This window comes from Zootoca vivipara, chromosome 1, assembly GCF_965207765.1.
Source record: "Zootoca vivipara chromosome 1, rZooViv2.hap1.1, whole genome shotgun sequence".
Taxonomy (NCBI): domain Eukaryota; kingdom Metazoa; phylum Chordata; class Lepidosauria; order Squamata; family Lacertidae; genus Zootoca; species Zootoca vivipara.
The window spans coordinates 88683327-88698348 of NC_142582.1; the positions used below are offsets into that span (position 1 = coordinate 88683327).

The 15022-nt window shown below is 42.0% G+C and overlaps 1 protein-coding gene across 1 annotated transcript; it reads right to left on the bottom strand.

Annotated features, from left to right (window-relative positions):
• Nucleotides 1-8984: 8984 nt before the first annotated feature.
• Nucleotides 8985-14982, bottom strand: ERH (ERH mRNA splicing and mitosis factor). The gene is made up of 4 exons (XM_035113524.3): nucleotides 14924-14982; nucleotides 13479-13566; nucleotides 12987-13107; nucleotides 8985-9447 (listed from the first exon to the last, which is right to left on the bottom strand). The coding sequence occupies exons 1-4, from the start codon at nucleotides 14924-14926 to the stop codon at nucleotides 9345-9347; spliced, it is 315 nt and encodes a 104-aa protein (XP_034969415.1). The 5' UTR covers nucleotides 14927-14982; the 3' UTR covers nucleotides 8985-9344.
• Between the last annotated feature and the right edge of the window lie 40 nt (nucleotides 14983-15022).

Sequence of the window (15022 nt, forward strand, 5' to 3'; positions counted from 1 at the left end):
AGTTTCTAGCAACTGGCATTCAGATGCATACAGCAGAATACAGAAGTCGGGGCATGATTGCTGTTAAGCTGTGGGTTTCCGCACTCCCAGGCTCAGCACATTCTGGATATAGTTTATCTCCAGTCTCAGTATAATGTGAACATCGGACTGTTATGTTAAGGGAAAAAAATTAACCTTCAAGAGAAGCTCTTATTTGGGGGTGGGAGGGATTAGTAAGACCCAGTGAATGTATGTCTTAAAAAAACCGCACCACCAATCTACATTTTTTTGCAACTTAACTCGTATAGAAAGGGACAGACAAACCAAAAACTCAGACTAGAATGGCAATGTTTCGAAGAATACATGGACAAACACTGTTCAAGAAACAATATATTGATATGCTTAGACTAAAGGAGTAAAGTAGAAAATATCAATTAGGAGTGTCATAATGTGATCAAAATTTAAAAATTGCAATGATAGTATTGAATCTATAAGATAAGGAAGTCGAGATGTTGTGGGGGGGGGGGTCAAAGGGTGTGGTGATGGGAAGATATGGGGGTGGGAAGGATTTATGTGTATGTCAATAGTAGCCTTATTTTTGTATGTCTTGCACTGGTATGGTGCATTTCTTTTTCTTTTTCTGTATTACTAAAATTTAATTTAAAAAATTAAAAGAAAAGAAAAAGAAAAGGCTGTGGGAAAAGAATCCAAGTTACTCCTTTGCAATCCCCAAAGTCAAACTTTTTCTTTGCTTTTTTTCATTCCACACGTGTGTCTAAAGAGTTTGCACAGCTGCATTTTCTTTAGTAATAAAGTACTTCTAGCTAAATACCCAAATCAAAATGGCAGCCACGACAAGGAGTGAATTACTAAATCAGCTCTAAGAGTTGGAAAAGCTTTCTAAATGAAGATCAATTTATCAGGGCTTTTACTTGTTTCTGATTCTCACAGTTCATTACATAGACCCAGATAAAGTTTCCATAATGCACACTACATATTCCCTAGAGGCAGGATTCACAACAGTGGCTGAAGATGCCTAGCCAGCTCCACAAGGAGAGAGCAATGGTGAGATTGCAAGCATTAAATACCAGACAGAGAAATTTGTGTCTAATACATTTTTATTAATTGCATCTAGCTTACTGCACAAAAAAACCAAGTCTGCCATATTAAAATAACAACCAAAGCCACCAAAAGCCTAAAGTGGCCACTTCCACTTATTTCTGGCACATTTACAGTAACAAAGCAGACTATTTTGATTTCTCTTGGGATGAAGGAGAGAAAAAGACGAGAGAAATTTGCCCACCTCCTCACTTTACACTAAATCTCCAACCGCACCTCCTCGCTGAGTGATCTGCTTGGCTTTGCTCCAGTAATGCATTGCAGAAGGCAGATCCAAGCTAGTGAGAAAAGGATTCAGGCAATCGGGGAAAATGTCACAGACTCACAGTAATTCTTCCCGGCTAGAACTCAACTGCAATATATACCGGTGGTTTTCAACCAGTGTGTCATGGCACCCTGGGGTGCCTTGAATGATGGTCAGGGGTGCTGCAGGCAACGCTGGTCTCTGTCCCCGTTAGCTTCCCTCCCTTCTCTGATGCCCTCTTGCATCTCTGATGCTGAAAGGCATGCATAGCTGTTTGTTGCAGAACCCCTGGCTACAAGCTCAGCAGACGAATAGTGCCTCTGGGTGGCTAGGGGGTGCTTCCCAGGCGGCTGTGGGACGGTGTGCGGGTGGAGGCACCTCTCTTTGGGGCGACTCAGAGACCAGGAGCGGCGGCAGCAGCGGCTGCCCGGAGGACTCCCAAGGAGAGAGGAGAGGAGAGGAGGCTGAGGGAATACTCCACAAGGGAGGGTCTTTGAAAAGGGGCGAGAGGCTGAAAACCTCTGATATACAGTGGTACCTGTATGAATTGGTTCCGGAAGTCTGTTCATAAACTGAAGCGTTTATAAACTGAAGCGAACTTTCCCATTGAAAGTAATGGAAAGTGGATTAATCCATTCCAGACGGGTCCGCGGAGTACTCAACCTGAAGCGTACTTAACCCGAAGCATGGGTGTAATTGGTTCCGGAAGCCTGCTCATAAACTGAAGTGTTCATAAACTGAAGCGAACTTTCCCATTGAAAGTAATGGAAAGTGAATTAATCCGTTCCAGGTGGGTCTGCGGCGTTCGTAAACCGAAAATTCGTAAACCGAGGTGTTCATAAACCGAGGTTCGACTGTATACAGATATTAGCATAGTTCACAGTTATAGGATATTTTTTTGGGGGGGGGAGATTTGCAGTGTTTTAATCAGGGTTTGGATTCCTTGAAAATTGACTGGAGTTTTTTTTCATATTTAACTTTTTTTTCAATACTTTTTTTTGGTTTTTCACAATTTTATACCTTTTAACTCTAACCATTTCAAACATTAAAAGAAAGGGTTCTTTTGAACCTCTGGACCTCCTTTCCTCCCTCCATGGGTATTTAAAATTAAATTTACTGCTTCTTTTACCTTTGTCCATCTGTTGTATATCCATAGTTACCATAATCAATTCCACATTACAAGTGTCATTACAACCCTGCCAATGATTTTAACTGTTTACAGTGGTCTTTTAAATACATTAAAAATTTACTCCAGTCTTTTAAAAATACTTCATCTTCCTGGTTTCTGATCTTCCCCTTCAGTTTCGCGAACTCTGCATACTCCATCAGTTTCATCTGCCATTCTTCTTTTGTTGGTACTTCTCCTTCCTTCCATCTCTGGGCTAGTAGCATTCTCGCTGACATCATTGCATACATAAAAAGTATTTTATCCTCTCTTGGTATCTCTTCACCTATTATACCTAACAAAAAGGCTTCTGGTTTTTTTTTAACAAATGTATTTTTAAACATTTTCTTTAATTCATTATACAGTATATCATTTCCCCAAAAGCCTTTACCAGTGTGCAGGTCCACCACATGTGATAAAAAGTACCTTCCTTCCCTTCACATTTCCAACGTAAATTTGAACTTGTTTTGTACATTTTTGCAATTTTACACAGTGCTAAATAAATTGACTGGAGTTTTTGAATCATTCAAACACACACACACACACTATTTTCATGGAGATCTGCCAGCCACTGGATTGTCTGTTGTGGTGGTGGTTACTTAAATTTGTATACCCCCTTGTACCCGCAGGATAAAAACACAGTATGAAAACACAAAATACATAATCAAAATAAAAACAAGGACAACCCAATAACACACACCCCAATTTTAAAAGGGCATTGAATGTCAGTCAACCCAGGTATTTACAGGGATCAGTTGCAAAATGTGACAGAATTTAGGATTCTGTTTTGTTTTTTTAGTGGGTTGGTAAACATTTTCAGCAAGGCTGGATTATAAGAGGACACAACAGGGGGTAGAAAACGAGATCATCCCACATATGAAGAAACTCAAAATTGCCAGTTAGACTCCTGCTGATGCTCAAGAAGCTGTGGCAGTGCACCGGGATATGGAGCCTAGTTTGTTATCCGTGCGTATGTCAGACTCAAACTGAGGCTTACTAGAAAGAAGAAAGCAATAGTATAAATTGGAAAATTGCCCGCGACCCAGCTAGCTAAGCTCTTTGCACAAGCATAGTTCAGATTACAGTAATTAGAAGGAACTAATTGCAGACGTTCCTTGTAATATCTCCAGATGGGGTTTTTCTTTAGCTTTAGTGATTTTCAATTTTGAAACCACAGAGGAGATGAAATGCTTATTAAGAGGACATAATAAAAGGATCACTTCTCATAATGTGCAAAGCCAAAGAATAACCTAATTCCGCAGATGTAAGATGCAAATAAATTCCTTCAATACCTGTGCAGTGCTGCAAATATCTAAGGCAGGGGAAAAATAGATTACAGCAAAATAGGACAGTGAATATTCACAGCCAAATAGGACACTCAGTGAATATTCACTTATGTGGACTTAGAAATCTTTCTATTGCAGAAGCCTGCAGAATGTCTAATAACGCTGTCATTTTTTTTATTCAAAGCTGCAACGTTGAATTGAATTGGGGGTGGGGGGTGAAGTAACTATTCTATTATCCCAAGACGGCAGTGGAAGTTCTTACTGACAGTGATCTTCAAAGTATGCTCCTGGATTACATTGTAATTTTTCCACAAGGACCTTCTGATGAAACACTCAGCCCCAACAAGAGAGCAATATTTGCTAGTACCATGTGCTAGGGTACTTCCACAATTTTCTATCTATACTCAATTTTCAGTGATGAACATAGAGGTGAATGCTTTGCTGGTAATCTAAAATAGCCCATACCTGTCTGCTCCTGTCCACTTGCATCATAGGCAGTGGAGTATACAGCTCTGCTCTAAGAGGTTGTCATTATAATGTGCACTCTTTTGGGTGGTTGGGTGTTTCCTGCTCTGCAGGCAGCTTTGTGTCAATGTATTTTGCATTAGCAATGTGAAATTCATACAACTGTTTATAAAAGGGGGTGGGGACCCTAGACAAATCACCAGTGAAGAGGAATGAGACTTGCAAGGGGCACTGAGACAAACCGCAAAACCATTATTTGTTTATTTTAGTAAAGAGAAATATCTGACATGGGTAGCCCAATGTTCATAGCTTTGGTTTTCTTTGAAGAAGTAGATAAGCACTTCTGCCCTTCAGCAGAACAATGAGGAGATTCTTCAACCTCTCAGAAGTGATAAAAAGTTAAACCTGGAAGCTGTACACTGGCTCCCTTGGCCAGTAAAGTGAGATGAGTGTCGCAACCCCAGAGTTGTCCGCGACTGGACCTAATGGTCAGGGGTCCCTTTACCTTTACCAAGGACCCCTGACAGTAAAGCCCAGTCGCAGACGACTCTGGGGTTGCGACACTCATCTCGCTTTACAGGCCGAGGGAGCCGGCGTTTGTCTGCAGTTTTTCCAGGTCGCGGCCAGCATGACTAAGCCGTTTCTGGCGCAACGGAATACAGAAACCAGAGTGGCGCACGGAAACGCCGTTTGCCTTCCTGTCAGAGCAGTACCTATTTATCTATTTGTACTTTTTGGCATGCTTTCAAATTGCTAGGTTGGCAGGAGCTGGGACCGAGCAACGGGAACTCACCCCGCCGTGGGGATTTGAACTGCCAACCTGATCGGCAGTTAGACCACAGCACCACCCGCGTCTCTCATTCAGAAGTGATAGGATACAGCAATAAAATGTACACAACCAAAGATGGGTAGAAGTGCATTGATAGCCTTCATTACTAATGATGTCTTCATTTATTGGATTTATATCCCACTTTTTTCCTCCAAGCAGCCAAATACATGGTTCTCCCCTTCCTCATTTCATCTCCGCAGCAACCCTGTGAGATTGCTTAGGCTGAGAGGCAGTGACTGGCCCAAGTTTCATGACCGCGTGCGGAATTGAATTGTGGTCTCCCAGGTCCTAGTCTGACATTCTAGCCACTAACTTGACAAAGAGAAGTATATAAATTGGATTCATCATCATCATCCCACATTTAGCTCTTAACTCTAACATTCATAAAACCCTATTACATATAGACAGTGCTTTTTTCTGGGGGGGGGGGATACAGGGATACACATACCCCTAAACATTTTGTGAATCTAAGTTTGGCCTCATTGAGGGACAGTATTTCAACGAGTAGGAAAATGAGAGTACCCCTAAACATTTTTTAGGAAAAAAGCACTGCATACCCTATAGCCCTGATTATCAGAAAAGATAGCAGAAGTTAAACTTTAACCAGAATTGTAAGCTTTTGATACCTAAAAAAAGCTTCCTGTCCTGCTCAATCCTTGCAGCAAACACAAAAAATTGTCTTAAAAAACCCTAAATGTCTATTTGTTTGGAAGACTGCTTGGTTGTTGTCAATGTCACAAGCTCATTATAAAAGCAAGAATGGTAAAAATATATACTTTTTTGTGCTTTTGACATTTACCATGAACATAAAAGCGTGCAACTCTGAGGTCTGCTTCTGTAAATCTGGCTCCATATGGTAGCTGCAGCCAGGGATTTTGTTGGCATCTCAGCCTTACACTGGGCATTTAAGTATTTTAGATGGGAAATTTGTTTGCTTTAACTTTTCCCTGCAGGATTCTATGATTGCTTTGCAGAGATTTGTACTGGAAAAGAAATGTCATGGTTCAGCTGCTACAAATGCTGCAGTTAGTAGAGATATTTGCAGTTATTTCATAGGTATTTTGCTGTATAGCTATTATGCTACAGCACCTATTCATAAACAAACAAAAAAAGCACTTGAAAAGCTTTGATTTTCTGTGGGATTAGTTGGAGGGGATCTGCAGCTGTTCTGCTAATTAAGACTCTAAAAGTAGATTCCAGTCGCCCTTTTAAAGTAGCTCCTTAATGAGGCATTGTCTGTGTTGCAGAGGTGCTGGAATCAGATCAGCACTGAGTGAAAGGTAGTAAAAGCATCAACACTTACCTTGCATTCATGTCATCATAGCAAGAAGTGGAAGACACAGCTGGTTTCTAGCTGGTGGGAGAACTTCCTTCCTAAAGTCCTCCAGTGTGGGTCCTCTTTTGACTAGAGGGGGCCTGGAGCCGCATTCTCCCAAGCAGCTCTGAAGATATTGTGCAGGGATCTAACCTCTTCCCTCCACTCACCCCCAGGAAATTATAAGCAGGTTATTGTTAAAAGATCCTCTAATCCCCCTCCATAGCTGTTTGGATGGCTACTGGAGACCTTTCCATTCTGGCAGACTCTTATGAGGCAGACAATGTATTGGGGCAACATCTAACACCCATCTGCTTGCACAATGGAACCCGCAATGGAACCTGCTTGCTCAATGGGACTTCTGGTTTCACTTCTTTCCAAGCCTCCAGAGCAGATTTTGGGAGCATGAGGGTTGCTGCAGGGAAAGTGATGAAGAAGCTTCACTGTGCAAGAAGATCCCTCTCTCACCACGCTGGATCTGACCCTTCATGATTTTTAAAACTGTTGACCCTGTCTTGTAATCGTTTTATATAATTGTATTTTGTATACTGCCCTGACTAGTATATTTACAATAGGGGCCACATTAATGCTCTAAAATAAAACAAATCTGTTTTTAAATGTAATTTCTTCAATGAATCACAAACAAGGGGAAAGAGAAAGAATAATCTGTTATACAAATAAAAGAAAGGTTATGAAGGGGGAGAAACAATACCAGGGAGGGAGGGAGAAGTAACCCTGTGTTGTTTAAGGCACATAAAATGGAAGAAACATTTACAGATGACACACACCCTCAGGTTGAGGAAAGGCCTTTCGAAAGGCAACAGAACAGCATTGCTTATGCGAATGCAGCACTATAGTTTTCTATTACATTCCTCACAGATAAGGTATATCTACCTTATATTAGCCTGAGAACCCCCAATATAAAACAGGTTGCTTTTCTGGGCAGATCCAGCTAAGTCTTCTGAAAGATTTGAGGATACAGATGCTCTACAAATGGTTAGTCCACAATGCTTATGCTGCAAAAACTGCTCAGTGTACGTCTTGATCTCCTGTGCTAGGTGTCTTAATTGCAGGCTTTTTCATTCAGAAGAGCATTTAAAAAAGCATGACACCCCACCCCTGACCACTTGAAGAGCAGCATGAAAGTGGCAATCTATTTTACCAGAATAGAAGGAATCTTGGCTTCGTTGTGCTTGGAAATAATCTATGACTCAAGAGATTCGTGCGTATGACATAATTGCTAAGCTGTACGCAGTGTCTCTCTCCAATTTAATACTAACAAAATGTCAAGTTTATGTAGAACAGACTTCCTCAACCTGGTGCCCCAGTTGTTTTGAACAACTCCCATCAAACCCAAAACCTATTTGGCTCTTATATACAAAACATTTGGAGGGCATCAGGTTGGGGAAGGCAGGTGTAGATGTGTGCCTTGCACTCAAATTGCCCAGAAGAGCCCCTTATCCTGTTAGCAGTGGCCAAATGGTTGCATGCTAGAGTCACAGTGCACAAAGATATGCTCAAAGCAATGTTTACGTAAATGAATTCAGACTTTATGCTACAAACACAAAAGTATCCCAGGCTGCAAGGATGCTTTTTGAACCATAAAACAGTTGAGCTGGTAGAGAAACCAATTATTTGTTCTTATTGAAACATCTCACAAATTCAGCTGGAACAGAAAGCCCAGCCTCTAAATAATTGATAGTTGCAGTGTGTGGGCTGGAAACTATTGGAACAAAGTTTCTTAAAAGAGATGCATTTGGTATCCAGAAATAAAAGGTGGGAGATAAAATATTTGTACTAGTATTTCCAGTGCTGTTAGGGCAATACATAGCTGTGGGAATCAGGAAGTAGAGATGTACCCGACTGCCATCTTGAAAGCCAACCAAACACGTGCAAGTTCTATTCCAACTAAAAAGTTAAGTACTGTACTTTTCTGTGTGCCCCCATGATAAGACAACCCCTATTTTTGGGGACTCAAATTTAAGAAAATGGGTGTATGTGTGGAGATGGCACAGAGTTGTTGAGCTTTTTTGCGGAGGACTGCCCAGAGTTGTTAAGCCAATCAACACCACCCATCTAGCATGATTTTTAAATAAAAATAACCAGTCTTATACACGGACAAGTACAGTACTTAGAGACAGAGTATCAAGGAATGGTTTATTTTAAAAGTTGCTTTATATCTTTGAATTGGGAATGGCTGCCCTGAACCCAACAAAGAATGCCTCAGAGCAGATAGGCCTCGGATCTCACCACCAGTGTGAGAATAGAATTGTCAAGTCTAGCAACTTGTTTTACTTTGTGGCCAAACTGATGCTTATAGGAAGTTCACAATATTCAATTTCAGCAATTGATAAAGCTCTACCCCCAAACCATGTAAATGTTGAAACAATAACTGGCAGGAAACCAAGGCCTGGTCAAAGCACCAAACCAAGGGTCCAAGACTTATATTTGCATGTTGTCATATCATGATTGCAGCAGCTCAAAATCTTTCATGTGCCAATCAGTATTCGAGCTTCAAGTTGTTAGTTCCATAAGATGGCTATATTTAACTTACATGGCTTATGAAGCCACCACTCAACACATTTATCTAAAGAGTATTTATTTTATTCTTCACCGTGACTGCCTCCAAGAAATAACAATGGAAAAAACCCCCAAAGGGGAGTACATACAGCGACTGTGGTAAAGCAGAATTGAACAATCCTGGGAGTGAGGAACAAAAGTAGAACTGTTTAAGCAAAGACAATTAAACTAAAAGACTTGCGGAAGGCATATCCTTTCTTCTTCTTTTAAACTGAGAAAGTCCCTTGGAATTCTAACAGATTTTGTCTCAGATACAGGCTAACAAGAATGAACAGGAGGACTACAATACAAAACTTTCACTACAGAACGCTGTACACACCTGTTGTCAAAACCCTTCCCTCAAAACCCCTTAACCATGGTGTCTATTTGCTTGCTTGTTGAGCTTGTCTGCGGAGAAGGACATAGATCTTCTCCTTTATCCAGTCTTTATTGTATGGCTGGTATGTCTGAGTATCAGCACGATAACTGGGAAGGGAAAAAGAACAGGTCAGTTAATATCGTTCATCATGCATTTCTTAAATGTCACAAAAGCAATCAGCCTCAACCTCACAAGTTTTCAAACAGCAGCTTATACAACAGAAGGATGCTAGAACAGTATCTGCCAGGAATCAAAATTCAATAGTTTCAACCCAGCAGGGGTCTCCACACACACCCGTTGCCCATCAATGCCCGCTGCTACAGAGCTCACATTTGCCCTATACAGATGGTAAGGGTACCTCAGCCATGTCCCATTTGCTGAACCAGAGTATTTGTGAATAAAGAATACAGTATGTGAGGCTAAGCCAAAGTTAGCAGGTAAAAAATGAGAGCGAAGCCATGGTCTCTCTTCTAGAATGAACCAGAGATTTCTAAGTGGAAGAGATACCTATTATCAGGATACCATTTTCCAAGCAGAATATAAAGACCCCTGCAATTCTAAAAATGAAGGGTGATAATGTCTAGGGTCACAGAGAAAGTCTGATGTGTGTCTTGGAGGCATTTATATATTTGTAAGAGCTTGCTTCCATAAGCCCGGCCCAAAATCGTCTCCACTTGCTTCCAAATGCAATTTATCTTGTGATGCTGGAACAATGCCTTCAGTGGTTACCATTAACACAGCACTAGTAACGAAGTTTCAGCCAAATATTAATCTCAAGCCTGTACCAACTCTGCATCTCAACTTAATGAAAGGTATAATAACTGCAAGCTAATAAGCAGGTCTATAAATGTCCGGCTGTGCTGAACTCAGTTGTGTGCCATCAGCATGTCTGTATGGTTTTGTCATTGATAGTATGCCATGGAAGGGGCGGTAGCAGAACCACCATCTAGACCTCTACAGCTAAAAAACCCCAATATATTTTCTACAGCTAAAAACCCCCAATATATTTTATGCTCAAAGTATGCCCTCTGGTGGCTTTATAAAATCTAAATAAATATGAACAACTATGTTAACTGATTAATACTTCTGATCTAATACGCTCATACAGGCAAGCAGGGATGCGGCCTAACATTTTTTTCCTATACCCATACCCTTCATGTTTCACCACCTCAGCCTCAGCCTGAACATAAGACTGTACATCTGGTTGGGTTCAAAAAGGAGATACCCTGGCCACAAAGAAGGAAGTTGCAACACTACACTGTAAAATACCTGTCCTAAACCCAGAGGATTACAATAAATAGCAGTTAGTGGCACAACTCCCATTTTCAGGCAATGAGCTTTAACAAGCAGTAGCCATGCAACTCCAGACACCAGTTGATCAAACAAGAGGTTTTCAACCTTTTTGAATTCACGGTTCCCTTGACCTTCTTTCTGCGGCACCCCTGTGGAGCTCAGGAGTCCAGTTAGGTCACCCCTTGTTTGCAGAGTTGGCAGCCTCTCACGCTTTTTCAAACACCTTCCCTTGTGGAGTGTTCCCTTAGCCTCAGCTCCTCTCCCCTCTCCTTGAGTCCCCCAAGCAGTTGTTGCTGCCATCCCTGGTCTTTGAGCTGCCTCCCCACCCCCTGCCAACCCAAAGAGTGATACCTCCCAGAGTGAAGCTTGTAGCCAGGGCTGCTGCAATAACAGCTGTGCAAGTCTTTGGGAGGCAGCAAAGCGAGAGGGCATCAGAGGAGGGAGGAAAAGAAAGAGGGACAGAGGCCAATGTTGTCTGCAGCACCTCTGGCCATCATTCAAGGCACCCCAGGGTGCCATGACACACTGGTTGAAAACCTTTGATATCAGTCACACCACCTTTGGAATTATCTTTCAGAAATAGGGCACACAGCTCCTAATTTAGTTCCATGGCATTTGTGTGGTTGGATTCCACAGGATCTTTTCACTAGCCCGGGCTTGTGTATGGCACCTCCTGGACAGCAATAGCCTTGAAAAAGTTATCCAGACTCTCATGTTATCAAGGCTTGTTATACATAGGGTGACCCTTGAAGACTGTTTGGGAACTTCAATTCATTCAGAATATAGCAGCAAGAATGTTTATACACTGATTCCTCTTTTAAAGTATTATATAGCTTTGAACTAGCAGTACAGTGGTGCCTTGCAAGACGAAAGTAATTCGTTCCGCGAGTCGCTTCATCTTGCGATAATTTCGTCTTGCGAAGTGTGGTTTGCTGTGGGGGAAAAATCCCAAAACCGCAAAAAAAAATCGTCTTGCGAAGCACGGCCATAGAAAACTTCATCTTGCGAGTCACCTAAAACATCGCAAAACGCTTTCGTCTTGCGAGTTTTCCGTTGTGCGAGGCATTAGTCTTGCGATGTACCACTGTATTTCTCAAACTTGGGTCTGCAACTGTCATTGGACTACAATGCCCATCATCCCTAGTTAGCAGGACCAGTGGTCAGGGACGATGAGAGTTGTAGTCCAAGAACAGCTGCAGACCCAAGTTTGAGAAACACTTCTCGAATCCTCTAGATGGAGCATCAGCTAGAAATAAAAGAAATCAGGCTAAGAAATGCTACTTTCACACAATGCAATACACTACCGATGTATTAGTATAATCTCGAATTCTACAGAAGAGTCACAGATTCCATCATTACAGTGTTTATTATTATTTCTCTTAATATTTTATCTATATTTTTTTCCGAGTTATGCTGAAATAAGAATGAAATCAAACTAAGGCTGCAATCCAAACCCCAGCTAAGGAGCAGGGTTGCTTAATGTAGCCACCACTACACCCATAGCTCTGCTTGTGTTGACTGGTGAGAAGGCAGGGGGAAGTAAATTGCTGCACCAACTTGGACTTAGCAATGATCGGGTTCCATGCTTGCCTGGCAGCTTGCTTCAAAGAGCACTTTTGCAAAGGGCTTTAGCCCCCATCCCCCAAACAGGTGATGAGCAGTGATTAAATTCTGCTGCCTTGGCTACACAATCCTGTCCTCTGCTAAGAACACGGTGCGCCACTGATGCAAGATTAAACCTTGTTCTCCTGCCAATCAGCTGACATCACGTTATGTCAGCAAATGGGTGGGCAGATGTTGTTTGGGGAAAATGGCCTCTCAGGCCAAAAGTTCCCCTTCCCTACCATAGACCATTTGTACTGCTGCATTCCAACCGATTTCATTGGGACTGCAACTGAAAATGGTTTTTAAATTTGCCCCATACAGTGGTGCCTCGGGTTACAGACACTTCAGGTTAGAGACGCTTCAGGTTACAGACTCCGCTAACCCAGAAATAGTACCTCGGGTTAAGAACTTTGCTTCAGGATGAGAACAGAAATCATGCTGCAGCAGCAGCGGGAGGCCCCATTAGCCAAAGTGGTACCTCAGGTTAAGAACAGTTTCAGGTTAATTCAGAACGAATTAAGTTCGTAACCAGAGGTACCATTGTATATGATGCAAGCCCTCTGTATGGTTTTGAAAAATATGTTGCCTTCATTCAATAAATCAGACAGGATTTGAGCTGCTACCATAGAACCATGTTGCCATAGCTAACAGCTTGCAGAGCTGTTGAGGAACATAAAATCCCACTGTAAATATGCATACTTCAGAATACATGTGTATCTTTACAAATAATAAGCTATAAAATACTTACACAAGGCAGCTGAGGTCCGCCAAGTCATCAATGAAATCAAATAACTGGCTAATATCATATGTAATTGAAGGGCTGTTAGGATTCATTCTCTTCAGATGCTCTTCATACATTTTACAGACTCCTAAGACAATATTCAGGACTTATATTAGAAACATTTAAGGTTCCAGCTTGCTAAAGTTCTTAGATGTCAAGAAACATAGGGAAAAGGGGATCAGTGTGGAAATAGGCTATCACAACAGCTTGAAAAAAGGTAGACTTTGGTTTATGTGGATAAGCCTACCAATAATGCATTAAAATGTCTTCATAATTCGGTAAAATTCTTCAAATACAACTTAGGCAAGTAATTACTGTATCCCCATGATAATGCAAGAGCCCAAGGCTTTTACTGGGTTGGGATTCCTTCTGCCCCACACAGTAAATGATTGAACTGGCCCAACCTAAGGATCTAAGCAGGTACTTGTTTGGCTTTCCACCTAGAGCAGTGGTACTTACCTTCCATGCATTCATTCACAGATTCATAATCAGCATAAGTCCTGCCTTCTGGTCGTTTGGTAGGTTGAACAAGCAAAATTGTGTGAGACTATAAAAAGAAAGCAAACATTTACATAGAATTGAATTATCTTTAAAAAGGGGGACGGGGAAAAAAAAGAGATGATCTGTTTATGTGCAAAGAACTTTTTTGTATGGAAGCTGGAGAGGAGGGCTATTTTTCTTCCTGCAGGTTTCTCTCCTTTACAACAATGGGGGCGGGGAAAGAGAGAATACATTACACCAGCTCCAGGACTGGTGCAGTTTTGCAGTTAGTTTGTGGGCACATTTGGAGAAAATAGGAACCTGAAAGTTCATGTCTCTTATATGCCCCTGAAAGGCTCTGTTGCGGCTACTGCTGCGTGTGGGTGGGGTGTTTCTGCCTGAAGATCAGCAATGGAACAGAACCTTCTATCATCACACCCAGGCACTTGAGACTGTAAGTAGGGACTCTGCTCATGTGATCAAATGCTCCTTCACACAACAAAGGGGGAAACAAGCCCCCCCATACAGGGATTAGTGTTCTGGCTTTGCATTCTCCCTAGCATGCTTGTTTTTTCTCAGTTGTTCAAGGAGTTTATCAGTAAACAGTAAAAAGTTGTACCCTCAAATGATACAACTTAAAGAGAGACTTATCTCAGTGTGAGCTTCCATTCTCATCCACCACAGCAGTGACATCTGTGTGATCTTGGGGAGAAGGGTTAGGTGGGAGAAAGACACCCTCTCATAAAAAGAAATACGGGTGAGACAAGCTTGAAGCTGGTGTTTGAAATTTATGTGAGCACAAAGTGACCTTTGTCATCAGCTAAAACTCACTCAAAATATACTTTTAGAACTCTGCTGACATTGATATGGTTTTTATAGAGCTATTTTTTTTAACACCGCTGCTTCTTTTTACTTTGTTGTTAGGATTGCTGTTAGGGTTGTTTGTTGTGATTCATAGCCTTATTTTCCCGCTTTTTTGAGTTTGCTTTTTATCATAGAAAGCACGCCAAAGTAAAAAAAAAAATTGAGAACTCCATATCATGCACTACTATCTCCACGCACCAACTCGAGGCTCATCCCAAGCGCATAATGGAAAGCAAAGGACGCCTTTATGCATTATTAGCTCGAATTTGTTTGAGCAACTTTTGGGGGTGGGTGGGTGGGGGTCAACTGTGGCTGTTCCTGTTCTTCCTGAGATGCTACGGGAGCCTTCAAGAGAAAGCAGTCACTTCATATGGCGGCAGCCCAGCAGCCGGCTAACGGACCTTACTGCGGGGCGAAGGCCATTTTAGGCCCAAAGCATGGGATGAGCGCGCCGGGGGACGCCATGCGGAACGCCTCCCTCTCCTCCACGCTCTCCAAGCAAACCCTTTCGCGCTCCCGCCTGATGGAGACGAGACGGCAGCTTCTCTGCCTTAACTCACCATGGCGACTCGTTCCGTTCGGCTCAGGCGCGAAGCACAAAACTCTCAACGTCTTCTCGACCACAATGCACCGCGACCACCGGAAGCACTACTACACCC

Coding starts and splice junctions, on each gene's coding strand:
- ERH (XM_035113524.3), bottom strand. Junction 13,108..13,478: donor TGTGAATGAATGCATGGAAG/GTAAGTACCACT, acceptor ATATTGTCTTAG/GAGTCTGTAAAATGTATGAA. Junction 9,448..12,986: donor GCGGACCTCAGCTGCCTTGT/GTAAGTATTTTA, acceptor TTCCCTTCCCAG/TTATCGTGCTGATACTCAGA.